Source organism: Lepisosteus oculatus, chromosome 14 (genome assembly GCF_040954835.1).
Source record: "Lepisosteus oculatus isolate fLepOcu1 chromosome 14, fLepOcu1.hap2, whole genome shotgun sequence".
Lineage (NCBI taxonomy): Eukaryota > Metazoa > Chordata > Actinopteri > Semionotiformes > Lepisosteidae > Lepisosteus > Lepisosteus oculatus.
The window spans coordinates 9,798,519-9,816,240 of record NC_090709.1 but is presented as its reverse complement, the minus strand read 5'-3'; the positions used below and the strand labels follow the sequence as shown (position 1 = coordinate 9,816,240).

At 45.7% G+C, this 17,722-nt stretch overlaps 1 protein-coding gene and 1 non-coding gene across 2 annotated transcripts; one reads left to right on the top strand and one right to left on the bottom strand.

The window, feature by feature from the left end:
* Positions 1-7,049: 7,049 nt before the first annotated feature.
* Positions 7,050-7,346, top strand: LOC138243420 (histone H4-like). Its single transcript, XM_069199022.1, has one exon. It carries the CDS (start codon positions 7,050-7,052, stop codon positions 7,344-7,346), a length of 297 nt encoding a protein of 98 aa, XP_069055123.1.
* A 306-nt stretch (positions 7,347-7,652) lies between these two features.
* LOC138243768 (U7 small nuclear RNA) lies at positions 7,653-7,708 on the bottom strand. Its single transcript, XR_011192386.1, has one exon. It is a non-coding gene; the product is annotated as a U7 small nuclear RNA (small nuclear RNA).
* Positions 7,709-17,722: the final 10,014 nt, after the last annotated feature.

Below are 17,722 nucleotides of genomic sequence, written 5' to 3'. Positions count from 1 at the left end.
GTAAGATTTTTTTATATCATAAACTGTAAGACACGAAGAGAGTTTACAGGTCGTATCTTTCGCTTTGTCTTTTAAATTAAGCGTTCGGGATTCAAACCTGTGTTCGGACTGTTGTGTTTCTTGAATTTCTTGTAATCATCAAATGTCGTTGTTTGGTCCATCAGTTTTTTTCTCGGTTGTACAATGGAATTCGCGCAGTTTTCAGCTCAGTGTGGAGTCCAGAGGGAGGACTCGCTCGCTGAATGATCTCTCAAGAAATTCCGGGTGAGATTCAAAAGGTGTCTTCTTCAACAGCCACGACACGTCTGAAGACCTCTGGATTTCCTGAATATGACATAGAATTAGTTCAAATCATTTGGTAGTTAACAGAACTAAATGCTTTTGAGGTACATTTAAAACAGCAGAGCAACACCGTAGCACTTCGAGTGTGCCTGAGTTTAATTGTGTGAACTTGGCTCTCTATGAACATGAGCAAAGAGTTCACATTCAACAGAAGATTGCAATGTGAGCACAGTAATATAAAGCACCTGGAGATGCTGGGACCTCATACATGCAAAGCATGCGCTCTACCACTGAGGTATATCCCCAACAGACTTATTAACAGAACTGAGATGTGCTGATGCTCTCTGAACACAATCCACCACTAACGAAGGATGCCTGCAGTTTCCTCTACTACAGAGTAAATTCATAGGAATGAAGAAATAAGGAAGGAAAAATAACCGCATCGAAGCTTCCAGAGATTGGTTAAAATGAATCCGTTATTTTTATATCCAGTCACACGGGCGACGATGATTGATTTATTGACAGGGAGTGCTTTTTTACCTCCTCACTCGACTACCTTGATTAAACAACAGCAGTACAGGTGATTTTCATGGACCGACTTGTTTTGTACAACTCGAGTGATAAAGTCCTGTCTGCAAATATTGTAGAAGAACGAAAAAGGGCGAAACAACGCTCCAACCACAGGCATGGTAACAGGAAGGATAATGTTATTTAATATGTCCTTTGGAGATGCCTTGTCAACGCACACAGGCGTTAGAGCTGGACAAATAATTGATAGTGGTGTTTGTAAACAATCATGAAACATGTTATTTCTAAACCAGGAAGAAAGGAGCAGACTTAAACTTTTAGAGACAGAAACAACACCTTATCACAGCTAACATTAATTACAATGACATCACAATAAAAGAGCGGAGCCTTGAGTGAATCAAATTAGTTTTCATTGGACGTCTGTCTCTTCATAACTTAGTAGGTGAGAGGGAGGATTGCGGAAATGTGCCGGTGTTTCTCAGAAGTGCAATGGTGGTATAGGTGCCTTTTAAATAATTGAGTCGGGTTTGAATCCCGGTAAGTGCATCCCCAAATCTTTTCAAGAAAATCTGTGATCCGTTAACATGTCTTTTGAAACTAGCATTCAAGGTAGGATACGTGTTCTTAAATACCAAAAAACTCTATAAGGAAAAAGCAGATCTCTGTACACAAGACGGCAGTGCGATCTTAGAATTCCTGTGCTGTTGACGGATTCAGACTCCTTCTCAGAGGTTTTTGCTCTCCAAATAACTTTGCAGCTGAGGAAGAGCACCCTGGAAAATACCAAACACAACCAGCGAGCGTGTTGGTTGCTCTTGCTCTTAATGCAAGAGCTGTTTTTTTTAATCATTATTAACCAAAAACAGCAGCACAGGTAGGTCGCATTTGTGATTATGTCACTTCTCTGCTTCAGCAAGGTCAGTAAAAGACTCTGAAAGTAGGAATGTAAAACTGAACTCAAAATCATATTAGGAATTCTGAGCAATATATCCAATAGGTAATCCAATAAGAATGTTGAAATATTTGAATATCATCTCTCTATATATTTCCTGCTTTTTACCAGGAGTAAAACTATTGGATTGAAGGAATGCTAACCGCTGGGTTAAAATGTATAGTTGTTATTTGGAGAAATCTGTAAACTCGTGATCTTATATGTTTTAAAAGACAGCACAGGAAAAAACGACAGTGCTGATTATTTTCCGGAGACGGAGCACTGATGACCTATCCGAGCTGATTGATAAAGCCCACCCAGTGGATACTCTAGCAGAACGTCAAAGAACATTCACCTCTGTATCCAAAGAAACCACAGGAACAACATCAGGAAGCACAATCAATTCCCCTTTTAATTTTTTCCTGTAAGGTATGCTATGTGAATTCATGAAGTTAATCCTCTGATCTCTTTTGAGCACGAACAAAGTTTTTCTGATGGAGTGCTATGTTCAAAGATAAGCTATTACCCCTGCCAACGATTCGGCGTGAAGAATTAAAAGTTTCACAGACAAAAGCAGCTCACCACCACCGCCAATATTAAATGTACTTGCCGGTACACTATCATGTGCACTGCCTCAAAAGTGATCTCGGCAGATGTTGTTCCCTACATAAAACTGAACGTGCCAAAGAGAATTTCTGTTGAGAAAACAAAATATTTTTTCTGCCTTGATGTTAAGCCTGTCTTTTAGAAAGTCTATCTCTAAACACCTCCTGCAGCCTAACAAAAAGCGCTTTTACTGATCGTATTGCAGGTCTTAAAACACTAACATTTGGCAGCGGTGGGATTCGAACCCACGCCCCCAGAGAGACTGGAGCATAAAATCCAGCGCCTTAGACCGCTCGGCCAAGCTACCTTCCTCCGCATCCCATCTTCCTCACATTGCTGGCTTGGAAAATGCCGGGGGCTTCAGCTCTTGTCGTCGGATCTAATGATATCATGACATGTGGAAGTGACTGCACCTTCATCTTCCGAGATGCTTTCAATAGCACAAATGTTACTTTCACTGGCACAAACAGCAATAACTAAAGAGGTGGGTTTCATCCTTTGTGCTGTTTGTAGGGGCGCAACTCTATGTCAATCTACTGACTTGAAGAGCAAAAATCAAAATCCTCTGTTATTACTGTTGCTTTTTTCATAGTTTCTTTAAATCCTTCATTTGAACATAGATTTTGAAGGATATTGATGATAATACCACATAAATTGTGGTTTTCTTGTGATCACCAATTTTATTCAAATACAGTTCCTTGCGTGTTTCACAAGGTATAATAGCCCCCCTCGCATCCTCAGCTAACATATTTTAAAATTACAATAGATTATACAGCATGCATGTTTACATTTATATTAAAATTAAAGCAAATATACCAGAATACATACAGTGCTAACCCAATAATTCTTGTCAGGTTCTCCAACAAATCTGCGTTGTTGTTTTAACATGTTTCAGCTGAGGGTGCAACAGGAGTATAAATGAATTTTCCCGCCAGCCGTTCAAAGACCAAATTCCATGAGTGAACATTATTTTCTCAGAAGTTGCCGGTATTGGACTTTGCCGGTGGTAATGAATTATGTCCACAACTGTTGTAGTAGTTCCTTCTTGAAATTCGACACGTGCAAAGCACTCGTAATATCATAGGTGTTAAAGTTTGCTGAGTCTATTCGAGTCATGGTGTGTATCCCTGCCTATCATTGGGAGACGGGTAGCTTTTTTACACTCAGATTCCAATCTTCAATGCTTTGTGTGAGAGCTTATATAACTTTCATTTTCTCATATTTTCTGACGACTGTTCCAAAGGGGCACCCTGTCAATTCCGAATACTTTTCAAAAATCTGCCTGCATGTTTGATTATTGTCATTTCATTTAGAAAAAGTTCAATATTGATCATAAATAAAGAAAATAATGATCACGAACAAAAAAGGGATAAAGATGCGAGTCGATCTTGAATCACAGCTGGGTGACACGGGCTTCTGTTCTGATATGGTTGTACGAGAAACAGGAGGAATCGCCAATCTCCTATAGAACATGAGTTGAATCAGGAGTGAGACAATTCGTATACTCGTGCATATGTCAACGCCTGACTTACATCGTAAAACTAACATTAAGTTGTCAGAGACATTCATTTATATACAAACAAGAGACAGACCAAGTAATAATTCTACATTAGTTCAGGTGGGTAAACCTGAACTAGCTAACTAATAAACCTATTAATAATTCTACATTAATGTGTCCTACACTGATCAGATTAATTGACATGGTCTGATTCAGAGCCTGTGCAGTTTGTGCTAATTACAACAAGGACAGTTCTGAACCCTCATCACCGAACTGAGCACAAGTTCAGCTGTTCTCCAGTTTTGTTACGCATGGTTTTTCATTGCAATTGAGTTCAGAGCTGGAGCTGAACTCCAGACAGTACAGTGTTTTGGGTAAGTTGTCGAAATTCGCATGAGGCTGCAGACAACTTACCCAAAGTGTTTTCTATAGCTTTCAGGTGCAGTTCATTTATATAAAAGAATTACTTCAGTGACCCTGCTATTGTAGGGCTAAAAAAACACGTTTTCTACATTTTTGTCTGTTTAAAAATCACTCTAAAAAAGACAAAGGGTTTGTGTGTCGCACTAAAATTCCGATTCATTTCGAACGCAAATAAAAACTGTTTTGTTCCAAGAAATCATGCATTTGTCACATCCTTCATACTATACTTCTCTCTTGTATTAGTTAAGCATTTTAAACTGAACACACCTAAGTGTATAGGTGTATAGGTTTCATCCAGAGTCCAGAGTGCAAACCAACAGCTGACACAGGTCTTTTATAGAACCGTTTTGATTTCCTCTACTTTGTCCCCGTGACGTCATTGTCCTGCTCGAAGCCGAGCCCGACACACGTCTGGTTTTTGTTGCTGGGCGCACACCCTGCGGTCCATGCGGGTCCTAATACCCCAGTACAATGACGGGGACACTAAACTGTAAACAGGTGCCGTCCTTCGGCTGAGACGTAAAACCGAGGTCCTGACTCTGTGATTATTCAGGAGAATGGTGGTGGTGGTGGGGAGTCCCCATTACCTGTAAAGCGCATTGAGTGGAGTATCCAGAACAGCACTATATAAGTGTAAGCAATAATGATGATGATGATTATTATTATTATAATGTAAATTGCAATAAAAAAAAATCAAACTTTGATTCAAAATAGATTAATGTAAAAACTGATAAAGCTAATGCTTTTTTCAGGGCTATATCTACTTTATTTTTAAAAAGCGAAGTCTGTAGTGATTGTGAGAGTTAGAGAATGTGTTCCAGCGGGTGCCTTCATATCATGAGCGTCAGTCTCGCCCATAGCTGCGAGAAGGTTAAAAGCGCACAAGTGATCTGTAGACGATGTTCGGGGAAGAAATAATTCTGTTTTCAGCACAGGGAGTGAGAATGAGCTCAGCCCGGCTCCCAGCAGAATCCATTCTGGTTTGGTTACTGTTAGACTGTGCGTCTGAGGCTCTTTGGATCGCAATGTAAAAAAAACAATTGCTCACATCGTGTGACTTCCACGACAGGAAGGAAAGATATCAGATAAAAAATCAGAACTGAAGATTTGGATCCTGGGCCTCAACTTAAAAATAAACAGAGTTTAACGACAGGAAATTGATTCCAGTTGTCAGATCACGTATACGCATACCTTAGCTTTGTGCAACAACCTGAAACTTTCAGGTACCATAAATAATATTATTGCTAAACATTTGCCATTCTAATCTGCAAGCGACCAGAATATAGAATACAAATTTTTGTATAAAAATGCATTAAGTCCTGTTCTACACCTGCATGCTTTGGAAGCACTGGCCTACCTGTATCAAAATATCAGATTGTGTTTCTGCAACATTATGTGCATAGTACGCCATTTTATCTAAAACAGTCACAACGAGGGATTTACATGCAGTCTGGGGTATTTTCCCCTTTTATATTTTTGCCACTTTATATCGAACCTGTTATACTCCCAGAAGTGCACAGTAGCTTGTACTTAATAAAAATGTACAATTCACCGCTGGTATAAACAGATGTCTGCCTTGTTTGCCTTTGTAAGCATTTGTTTAAAAAATAAGTTCACAATACGATAAAAACACATAAAGCACAAACTTTATAATACAATGATACAAAATCAATACCAAATCATTATGCCAATTAAGTAACTATCCTTTGAAAACAGAGAACACCTTTATATCTACAAAAAACTTGACATTTGTATGTATTTTTGAATTACAAAGCAGACAGTGTAGTCCCTTAATTCAAAGATCAGATCTTGGCCAAAACAAGACAATCAGACGTGGGCTGAATTCGGAACAGGAGCCTTTGCTTCGTCGATTATTGAGCTTTTGATCAATGTCTGAATAAAACAGATTCGCTTTTTTAACTCCTTGATTAAAGTACACGAAAAGCACCTTACTTCGAGCTGGAATCAAACCAGCGACCTAAAGATTCCCTGCTGACTCCACTACAGTCCTCCACTCTACCAACTGAGCTATCAAAGGGATGATGCAGCATTGCTCTCTGGCACATACTGCCCAATGAAGTAAAATGTGAAATGGGTGATTTAAATCCCACTTCGACATCAAGTTTCCAACTCGTTTCCTTAGTCTCATTTACCTTGAATTTAAGCCACGAACCAGGATTCTACTGTATAAACTTCCAGGGATATTACAAAATGTTTGATGGGGCATCAATCATTCCAGGCGGAAATTGATTCCTTTTTTTTCTCGAGGGATCATATTAAACATTTAATTAGTATCGAGAGGAGGACCACCAGTAGACACAAAACAGTAGACACTGTCTTTATTAGAAAGTAGCGTTTGTGCTACATTAATAATATTTTAGTGGAAATAAAGAAGTTGTAAATTTTAAAAATTTATATTTGAATCGAAATGTGGTTTTGAGTTAAATATTAGCGGGTTCATGTAATTAGTTTGTGTTTGTCATTACTATATATATTGCCATGTTACTAGAATTTGTAACTGAAGTTTACTAGATGTGTTTTTTATGATGATTAGACATTTGAATACAATATTGTATATAATGTATAATTTGAACTACATATTGTTCAGGTGTGAATAATTGTATATTTTAAGAATACATTTCTAAAACAAATCATTGGCTTTATTTACTAGTTTCTACACCTATAAAAATCTTTCTTTGATGTATAATAGACATCAAAGAAAGATGTCTATTATACATCAAAGATGAGCAGTGTGTCGTGTTCACAGCTGATAACTAGAAGATGTCTGGAAGAGGCAAAGGCGGAAAGGGACACGGGAAAGGAGGCGCTAAGCATCACTGTAAGGTTCTCCGGGTCAACATCCAGGGAATCACCAAGCCCGCCATCCGCCTCCTGGGTCGCCGTGGGGGAGTGAAGTGGATCTCCGGGCTGAACTACGAGGAGACCCGCGGGGTGCTGAAGGTGTTCCTGGAGAACGTCACCTGCACCGAGCACGCCAAGAGGAAGACCGTCACCGCCATGGACGTGGTGTACGCGCTGAAGCGCCAGGGCCGCACCCTGTACGGCTTCGGAGGCTAAACAGGAGCGGAGCTTCACTACCGGACCCCGACGTATAAACCCAAGTGACCCAGTGACATTTGTCACTGCTGAGGTTGCTTTATGGGTCTATTTTTCATACTGTGCTGATCAATTGGAAATCAAATTGCAAAAAAGACCCGTTCCCACACCTAAGGTCAAATATTAGGAATCAAAACTGCTCGAGTGTATGGAAGCACACAGCTTTATCAAGATTTCCAAGTGCAAGATCTTTTTATTCATAAAAGCCCCTATTTATGTTGTATGAGCAATATTAATATTAATACAGAATCTTTTTTCACCAAATAAATGGGCTTCCTGACTTCAGAAAGCCTTCTAGACAAATACTAAAAGAGCAAAAATTCAATTTGGTAAATGAAATGATAACACATTCCCTACCAAACCTTGAGTACATGTAATTCAGGATGATAATACAAAACCATTTATAATTTAACAAATAAAACCTGTCAACTGGTAATCACCACTTATCATAAAAAAATAAGTAGCAATACACAGTAGGGGACTCTTGGGTGCAAGTTAAATCCATGCAAGAAGGGGTTTAGTGTTATATTTCCAAATCAGATATGCAAATGAGAGATCTGGCCCAGCCAATCTCAAAGCTCCCTTGGTCTGGAATGGAGCTGCTCCCCTCTTCTAGTTATTCACACTGGAGTTAGGTTACATATTAGCACATTTCATCTAACAGTTGCTCCAGAAACAAAAAACGTAAACAAATGACCTGGAATGTGACCACACCTATGAGAATGTAGTTCAACAAATAACTTGTAAACCTTGTCATAAGATTTTTTGTTGTTCTACAAAATATACTTTATTCCGCAAAAAAAACCATCTCAAAAGGAACATCTCACACATATTAACACTCCATGTAATAAAAAACAACGGCGGAACGGAGATTGATTGTCCGTTATCAATCTTTGCAAGTGGGGGCGGATTTGTGCAATTAAGAGAATCCCTCCAAACCTACCGCTTGCTATTGTCCTTTAATCCCTGTATAGGGCCCAAAGTCCTTTCCAGCGCTCCCTCGCCGTGGGGAAACCCCATTTGGCGACGTGGCGCTTCGTCCTCCTCCTGAGGTCCACCAGGATCCTCTCCTGCATCTCCCTCGCCCCCACTTTATGTTGTGCTGGATGAGAGTGTTCCTCGCCTTCCACAGTCCTTGTTTTGTGAGGGACAGCAGCAGCCCCCGCAGGTCCTGTGTCCCCTTCTCCAGTCCTGTGGGTGCCAGCCCCCAGCAGAATGTACTGGTAACTGAGCACCGCACCCGTTCCCAGGAGTTGCATAATGTTGTCAATTCTGCCCCACACCGCCTTGGCGAAGGGGCAGCTCCAGAACACGTGTTCCTGAGTCTCCTCGACAAAACACGTGTCCCGGGGGCAATGCGGATTCCTGGAGATCGAGTGTCTGTAGAGGACCTTTCTGGTAGCCAGACTCTTGTGTACAGCCATCCAATTGAGGTTCTTCAGTTGGTTGTCAAGTTCTTTGGGCTGTGTCCTTTCCCAGACTTGTCTGGGAACCTGCAGCCTTTCGTCAGCGACCAAATGCCCCCTCACCTCTTTGTACAGGGCTCTGTGGTTGGTGCAGAGCTCTGGCTGTCTCGTGGCCTCGTACCTCCTGCTCCACTTGACAGTGTGGATGTAGAACTCCGGTCGCCTCTCTGCCTTGGGCCCAATGTTTGACCACTGGACCAAGTGCCTCATGGGGACGGAGAGCCACAGCCTGACAAAGTACTGGCACTTGTGGCCAATGGGCTCCTGCAACGCCTGACAGAGGTTCCAGTAGAAGATGCAGTCGAGTTTCAGGGGGAAATATGGGACATCTCGACCCCCTTCCTCAACTGGCTGACACATCCGGTTTCTTGTGATGTACTCGTACGTGCCACCCCAGACGAAGCCGAAGATCATCCCTTGCAGCGCTCGTCTGAGTCTGGCCGGCAGGGGGTACACCACCACCAGGTAAACCAAAGCCAGCAGGATGTCTGCTTTCAACACCATCACTTTCCCTGTGTAGGACAGCGACCGCGTTTTCCACAGACCCAGCTTCGCGTTCACCCTGGCGATCCTCTCGGTCCAGTTGATGGTCTCGTTGTCCTGGCTCTGGAAGGAAACCCCCAGTATTTTGAGAGGCTCCGTGTAGAGCTCGAGACCCTCCGGCTCCATCGTCCTGTGCTTCCAGGGCCCGAAGAACTTCAGTTTGCTCTTTCAGCGGTTGTGCTTCGACCCCAAGACTCTGGAGTATTGCTCCATGACCTGCAGGGCCCTCCTCAGCCCCCTGTCCGACCGCAGGAACAGTGTCGTGTCGTCAGCGTACTGGGAGATCTTCAGGGTTTCCCCCGCGCCTCCCGGTATCTCCAGGCGGTTGATGACAGGGTCCCGTCTCACCGCCTCTGCTAGGGGCTCTGTGAAAAGAACATAGAGAAGGGGTGAAAGGGGGCAGCCTTGTCATACTCCGGATTCCTGGGGAATGAAATCCCCCAGGTTTCCGTTCACGTTGACTCTGCTGCCTATGTCAGAGTACGGTATCTTAATCCAGAGGCTGAAACTCTCTCCAAAACCGAAGCGTTCCAGCACCCTGAACAGATAGCTATGGTTCACTCTGTCGAAGGCTTTCTCCTGGTCCAGGCTGACCACCATCATGGGCATATTCCGGTCCTCGCCCCAGGCGCTAGCGTCTCTGGTCAGCTGGAGGTTCCAGCTGATGGATCGCCCCTCCACCCCACACGTCTGGTCGCTGTGGATGATGTGGGGGAGGGCGGTTCTCAGTCTGGTGATCAGAAGCTTTGGACAGGATCTTTACGTCCATGCAGAGCATCGTGATCGGCCTCCAGTTTTTGAGGTCGTTGGCATCTCCTCCCTTGAAGAGCAGGGAGATGACGCCCTTCCTCATGGTGTTTCCGAGTTTCCCCCGCGGAAGATCTCCTGCACCACTTCCACCAGATCTGCCGCCAGGGTGTCCCAGAAGCAGGTGTAGAATTCCTTGGGGAGTCCATCCGGCCCCGGCACCTTGCCATTCTCCATGGACAAGAGCACAGCCTTCAGCTCCTTGGCCGTGATTGGACCCTCCAAGTCCTCCCTCACCTCCTCTGGTACTCGTGCCTTCAGCCCCTCCAGAAAAGCATCACCTGCCTCCACCTCTGTCTGCTTTTCTGAAAAGAGCTCCTTGTAGAAAGTGGTGGTCGCTTCTACCTTGTCGCTCTCGTCCAGCACTTCCTCTCCGTCTCCCCATCTCAGGCTGTAGATCACCCTCTTTTTCTGGGCTTCTCGGACCTGATTGAAGAAAAAAGAGGAACAGGTTTCATTATTTTGCTCGGTGTGCAGCTTGCGGAGCCTTTCCTTCAGGTCCCATGCCCAGGCTGAATTGAAGGCTCCTCCCCTGTTAGCAGAGCTGTACTCCTCCTCTAGTTGTTTCGGGAGTTGCGCAGCTTCCTTCCTCTCCCTGGCCGCCTTCCATCTGCAGTACGTCTGCGCCAGCGTTCGGGTCCTGTCCTTCATGGACACCCACCATTCCACCACGGAGCTGTAGCCATCCCTCATGTCGACCCAGCTTGCGTAGACTTTACTGAACAGTGCCCTGAAGTCGTCTTCCTCCAGTATCCCGGTTCAGCTTCCAGTACCCACGACCGAATGCAGGCAGGTTGGTGTTAGCCACCACCGTTACGCACTCGTGGTCGGAATACCACGCCGGGGACACCGTCGCCGACTCCAGGGAGCAGGTTGTGTGCAGAAAGATGTAGTCCAGGCGGCTGCACACTCCCCGGGAGTTTCTCCACTTCATTCTGGCGTTGTTTGGGCGGCACCGTCTGAAGCCGTCCACCAGGGAGAACTGCTTGAATAGTTCCCCTTCTCCCGGTCGATGTTGAAGTCCCCGCCGAGTACCACCTGTCTGTTGGTGGTGCAGCAGCTGGCCAGGTCAGTCGATGTCTGCGACCAGGATCCGACCCTGCACCACCGAGAAGGAGGAAACCAGCGTCATCTCTGTGTTTCCGAGGAGGATTCCCACTCCGGAAGAGTGGGCCCCCCCTACACTCCAGCATGATTCTACCTTCGTCCATTCCCTGGTGAATGTCCACTTGTCGCTTTCATCCTTCAGGTGGACCTCCTGTAAGAAACAAACTGAGAAAGACTTTGAGGCCAGATCATAAAAGTCTCCCTGTCTTTTCACAGGGTCTCTCACATTTGATGTCAGAAAGGTAAGTTTCACCGTCATGATTAAGCAAATGAAAGTTTAACTTCCTCTCTGTGTACTTACAGTGGAAACTGGGGTCTACATCTGGGCACTGTTTAGCCGAGATGAAACTCCTCTAATTCGGGTCCTGGGGGGAATATGCTGGGCTCCCTCCAGGTCTCGTTGGGGACTGAAAATTATAGATGCTGGAAAGGTCCAGCCCTACCATCAGAACCTGGCTCCAGGGTTGCTTCGAAGTAGTCCTCGTCTTCCTCGAGGATACTCCCTGCCACCGCTTCGGGAAGGCTCTTTTCTTCCCTTTCTCCAGTTGTTTCGGGGACCTCCAGTTGCTCCTGGACCTCAGGTGAGGGGGTCCCCACTTCCTGGGCTGCCTCCTCCTGTTGTCCCTGGGCTCCGGAGGAGGGGGTTTCCACTTCCTGGGCTGCCTCCTCCTGTTGCCCTTGGGCCTCTGGGGAGGGGGGTTCTGCTTCCTGTGCTGCCTCGTCATGTTGTCCTTGGGCCTCAGGGGGGAGGTTTTCCATTTCCTGGGCTGCCTTCTCCGGTTGTTCCTGGGCCTCAGGGGAGGGATGTTCCGTTTCCTATAGGACGAGGAAACGGTTCTCCCTCACCACTCTTTTTTTCTGTCCTTCCGGTGGTGGATCCGCCCTGCTTCGCTTCTCCCACTTTCTCTTTCCCTTCTTGGTGGGAGTTATCCAGGGCCCTTCCTCCGGTCGGCCATTTTGTCCATCATCTTGTGGCTGCACTGCGGCTGGAGGTGTGGCCTCGGCAGTTTCGGTTCTCTGCGGGGGAGGTGCGGGTTCTTTGTTCTCACCTCCCTCCCTTTGTCTAGAGACCAGTTTCTGCCGGCCGGCTTCCACCACCTGCGCAAACGAAGGTTTGCTTATCTTACGTTGGCATCCATCACACGTCTTGGCAGCCCAGCAGTTTTTTGCCAGGTGCCCTTCTTTGTTGCAGTTGTGACATCTGACAATGTCACACGCGTTCTCCTTGTGGCCGGACTGTCTGCACTTCTTGCAGAAATCCGGCATCCTGGGGTAATAAAGGTATCCCCTGTCGGATCCGATGTTGAAATGGGCTGGGGGGTGCTGGAAACCGTCAACACCCTCTGGGTCCTCTCACAGGAGGACTCGGAACTGGCGTTTGCCGTACCAGATGCCGAGACTGTCCCTTATCTCCGTCGGTTGGCCCGCCACAGTTACATACCTCCCTAGGAACGCTGTTATCAGTTCCGTTGGCACATAGGGATTGTATGTGTGGACTGTGATGGTCATCTGGTTTATCTTCCTCATCGGCTCCGGCCTGATTTCAGAGAAACCAGTGTGCTTACCTTTCTCTCTGATTAGTTTTGTTGCCTTCTCGTATGAGGAGTCCGTGGCCATATAGGCCTCCACATGTATTTCTCTGCCTTGTTGTCTTGAAGGCAGTAGAGATCTCCAGCCACCAATTGCAGGATCCCTCTCAGGAAGGTCACGTTTTTGCAGTTGGCATCGTCTCTCCTTTTCTGGTCCAGTGGAACCAGATCAGTTTCCTCTTGTCTGCCACCTTTCTCTGCCAGAGAAAGCAAAGGCCCTGTGGGGAGCAGCAAGGGATCCCTGGCCTTTGTCCTTGTGGGCAAAGCCCAGCTAGGTGCAGGCATAGGAGGAGGCCTTCGCTGGTCTCGAGGAGGGAGACAGGTTGTTGTGGTGAGCCACACGCACTCGGTCCAGGCTGAGATGCAGGAGAGGCAGAGAGAGAGGAGAGTTGAAAGTGCTCTCAAGGGTCTCAAGGAGAGACTGAGTGCCGCGGGCAGGCCACGTACACCCACTCTCAGCCGAGAGGCCAAGGAGGCAGAGAGAGAGGGAGCGGATAGCGCTTTCGAGTCTCGAGGAGAAAGCAAGCGCAGCGGGCAGGCCACGGGCAGCTACTCCCAGCCAAGAGATTAAGGAGGCAGAGAGAGAGAGAAGAGAGAGAGGAGAGGTGTTACGATCCCTGCCTCTCGGCTACGAAAGAGGCAGAAGAAGGCGTAGCCTTAGTTCATCAGTCCACCTATGACTGTACCCTCTCACCACCACACCTCCGTCTCATCTTGTATTTAAGCACTAGTCTTTCCCTACCTCCTCGCTCAGTATTGGTTTCCCTTTCGAGCTACTTAGTCGCGCTACGCCTTCTACCTCCTCGTACTGTTCTGGCTCTGACTTCGGTTTTTCCCCTTTTACTTCGTCTTTTGGATTACGGCTCGGCTTCGGTTGCTTTCTCCTAGTTTGGTTCTCTGGCTTCCCCTGGACTCTCGGCTCTCTCCTTCGTCTACGGTTTTGGATTACGGTCTGGCTTTGGCTACTCTCTCCCTGTTTGGATCACTGGCTTCCCCTGGACTCTTGGCTCACTCCTTCGGCTACGGTATTTGGATCACGACTCGTCTCTGTCGGCTCCCGCAAGTGGGTTCACTACTTGGTTTCGGTTTCACTGGCCGAATCCGTAACAAGAGGAAAGCGCTGGTTCCCACCCAGCTCAGCTGCTGCTTGGCCTTAACCCCCTGGGCTCAACCCAGAGCGATACCAGCTCAAGCACTCTTCGGGGTTCCGGAGGGGGAGCAAGAGAAAAGGGGAGGGGAGAGGAGAGGAGAGGAGAGAACAGAGAGAGATAACATTACTACTGGATCCCACCCAGCTCAGCTGCTGCTTGGCCTTAACCCCCTAGGCTCAACCTAGAGCGATACCAGCTCAAGCACTCTTCAGGATCTTCGATCGCCTTCTAGACCTTTGGAAAGACAAGAACTGTGGGCATGCCACTTGAACTTGATCTTAGCCAAAAGGCCGAGAAGCGACCTTCTGGTCTAAAGACCCTGGTCTTTACCCATCATGGTCCCCTAATAACCCCCCTCTCTGAACTAGCTTCATCACTCTGCTCTCTTCCCCACTGAGAGCTACTGTGTGCTGAGCGGACTGGAGCATCATCCAGGTGGGGCTGCACACTGGTGGGGCTGGGGGGGATCCCCATTAACCTGTAAAGCGCTTTGTGTGGAGTGTCCAGGAAAGCCCTATAAAAATGTAAAGGATTATTATTAATTATTATTATTAAACAGTAAAAGATGGCAACACACTTCAGGCATGCGGAGCATGAATGCTGGCCATGAATATTAATAAGCTCCGCATTCAATGACAACACCACAGAGCAAGAACACATTTGAGCTGAAAGATTTATGTTTCACATTGAAACTTGAAGTCTGATTACAGTGTAATTATGTGGTGAATGTTTTTTACCACCAGGGGGGGTGTCAAAGTGTTTTTTAAAACTCTGTTCGCTTTTGGACATCCACGTTGTAGGAAGTGATTTAGCTCCAGTTTGCCTTTTATTTTATTTTTGAGTAAATAAACATAGAAATTGGCCTGTCTCATTATTGTCCAGTGCTTCAGATTAAGGAGCCTCTGAGACTCCTTATTTGATATATATGGAGTATTGGGGTGGCTCAGTGGTTTTGCTTGGCCGCCTCGTACTCCAGGTGACCTGGGTTCAAGTCCAGATCCAGAGTGCTGTCGGTGTGGAGTTTGCATGTTCTTCTGTGTGTGTGTGTCCCTTATTGGACTAGCAAGGTACGCCACTATCCATCCTGGATGCATGCACATGACCTAACAAAAGACTTGAACACAGGTGCCTTGTGCTTCCATAGGATGACAGAGGAGCTACGAACATGATGATTACACAGTACCTAGTTTGGGAGATGTCTTATGCCCATCAAAGTCCCCTGCAGTTCCATCCTCAGATATTGAGCAGGTACATTCCAGATTTATTCAACCCTGACAGCCTCGATCCTCTCTTGACAGCCTTGTTAGGAGCAAAGCCAATTACTGCTGCGTTTAATTACTCTGGTGACCGACACCAAGCTGCATGGTCACTATAATCCAGTATTTATTCCCTACATGCCAGCGTGATTAAGTAGCACTATAACCCTGAGTATGCACAGATATATACAGTATGTCTCCTTCAAGAAGTTCCTTGAAGTATGTTCCTTTTAAATCATTAATACTACGCGTTTTTAAATAGATAAAATTAAATGGTCTGAGACCCATGTTTAAAAAGTTTAAAACAGACGTAAGGGTGTTATCTACAATTAAGTATTTCTAAATGTAAGAACGTGAAAGCTGTGTGGACCTGATCTTTTTTTATCTTGTTCAGTCTTTTTTTTTTGTCAAGTGCAATTGTATTACAGATTGTAGCCCCTGAATGTGTTATTGGTGTTATATGTTATATGTATTATTGTTTGTACTGTATTAATTTTTGTTGTTGCAATAAAAAAAAACGAAAGTCGTGCATAGCAACGGTCACTAAGGAAGTGCGGCTTAACCAGGAATTCCGGTGTCCATGCAGTAGCGTCTGCGGCAACAAGAGGGAGACACACCCGTCCGCTCTCACAGTGGATCAGCTGTCATACTGCTCACATAGGGGTGGAGGGGATCCCCATTAACCTGTAAAGAGCTTTGAGTGGAGAGTCCACAAAAGCGCTATATACATGTAAGCAATTATTATTATTTATAACAAATCAAATTACTTAAGAACATATGAAAAGGTAATGATACCAATAGACAATTCAGCTTATTAGAGCTCTGTGTTTGTCCTGTACACATGTACTTACAATACATGGAATAATTTACAAAGATCCCACTGTGTCCCCCCGTGTAGAATAGATGTTCATAATCTGTTTAGTCTATTGTTAGTCTCTAAGCCGTCAACATTGAAAATCTGACGTTTAATCATATTCCACTTACTGTAAGTCCACCTGTTCTGATCTGTGGCTTCAATGGCTTCCACCATCAACCGACCAACCATTTTCATTCTCTTTTAAACTTTGAAACCCAACTTTTCAGCAGCTGGTCAGAAAGTCAAGTTGCCCAGTAAGGTTTATCAAATGTTCCCTTCCAAACATAAAAGATAAAAACACCAAAGCAAACAATTCTCAAATAGTATTTCCTTGGACTTTAATAATACTACTACATTTAAATGTGATAATATATATACATTCATTAAACAACTCTCAACGAATTTTCACTGTACTGAGACCAGACCTTCATGTTTAAGAATCACTTATAAAGAAAATATTAAAATACATATCCATATATATTGAACCTTAATATAAATGCTACAGTATTTGAAGTTTGATGTCGGTCTGTCGCCAGTGGCGTTTTGTGTTTCACACTGCCCAGAGAAATCCTGTGCAGACTGATCTTCTGACACTCAGTCTCCCATGGGGTGGCACTGCCCTGCGGAGCAAACACATCACTGATGAACTACCCAGCTTTCAGAACGCACGACGGCAAGGCTGTGCTGCTTAAGCATCTCACCGTCTTCCTCCTCTTTCGAGAACACCACGCCATTGTCCTCCTGGCTCCAGCGCAGGCTGGTGTTTCTCAGCTCGGTGTGCTTGGACAGCTCTCTCGTCAGCTGCAGAGGGAACAGCACCACAGCGCCCGGGTCAGAAATCGGGCTCGGTATGTCTTCCTGGATGAGAGCTGCAGTCTTTTCGCGGTGGGGAGGAAGCAATCGCTGGGCGAAACAGGGAAGCAGCAGCAGACACCGCCTGCGGCGGGTGATAGTGGTCTGTAGTGGGAGGCGGAAGCTGGAGTGAGCAAGGGACATAGCAGGATTCGAAGTCGCAGAACAAAGCATGGAGGCAGCCAGAGAGGCGATGTCGAAAAAAGGCAAAGCCCGGAGCCGATAGATACCCAAGCGAAGCAGCTAAGAGACAAAGTTGAAGCGAGAAATCTTCAATGCCAAGGAGCAAACACAAGTGCGATCCAAGAGCGAGGTCGAGGGAAACGGGGTCAAAGCATCGAGAAAAACTTGACTAAGGAACGCCAAGGCTCAAGCCTGAACTCCCTAAGACTTAGCGAGGAAGTGATGCCATGTGAGGGCTGATCGTCAATATACTTGGATTAGGAGGCAGGTGATGGCTAACTGTGAGCAGGTGGAACTGATCTTCCACCTGATTGCACTGTCATGGCAACTGGGTGATTGACAGGTGGCCATGTCGGTTGCTGTGGTTACTCGGGAGGGTCTTCGAGCAATCCGACGTGAGCAGGCATGACATAATAAACAAAGCCAGCAAGGGAAAGGTCAGCGCTTCGATATAACCGCAAGCATGATCTACAGTATTCTCTCTCTTACATTCCAGTTTAAAGCCCCTATTAACTCTGTAGCGGCGA

Bases quoted from the DNA above. Each gene is read 5' to 3' on its own strand.
- LOC138243420 (XM_069199022.1), top strand. From the start codon at position 7,050: ATGTCTGGAAGAGGCAAAGGCGGAAAGGGACACGGGAAAGGAGGCGCT.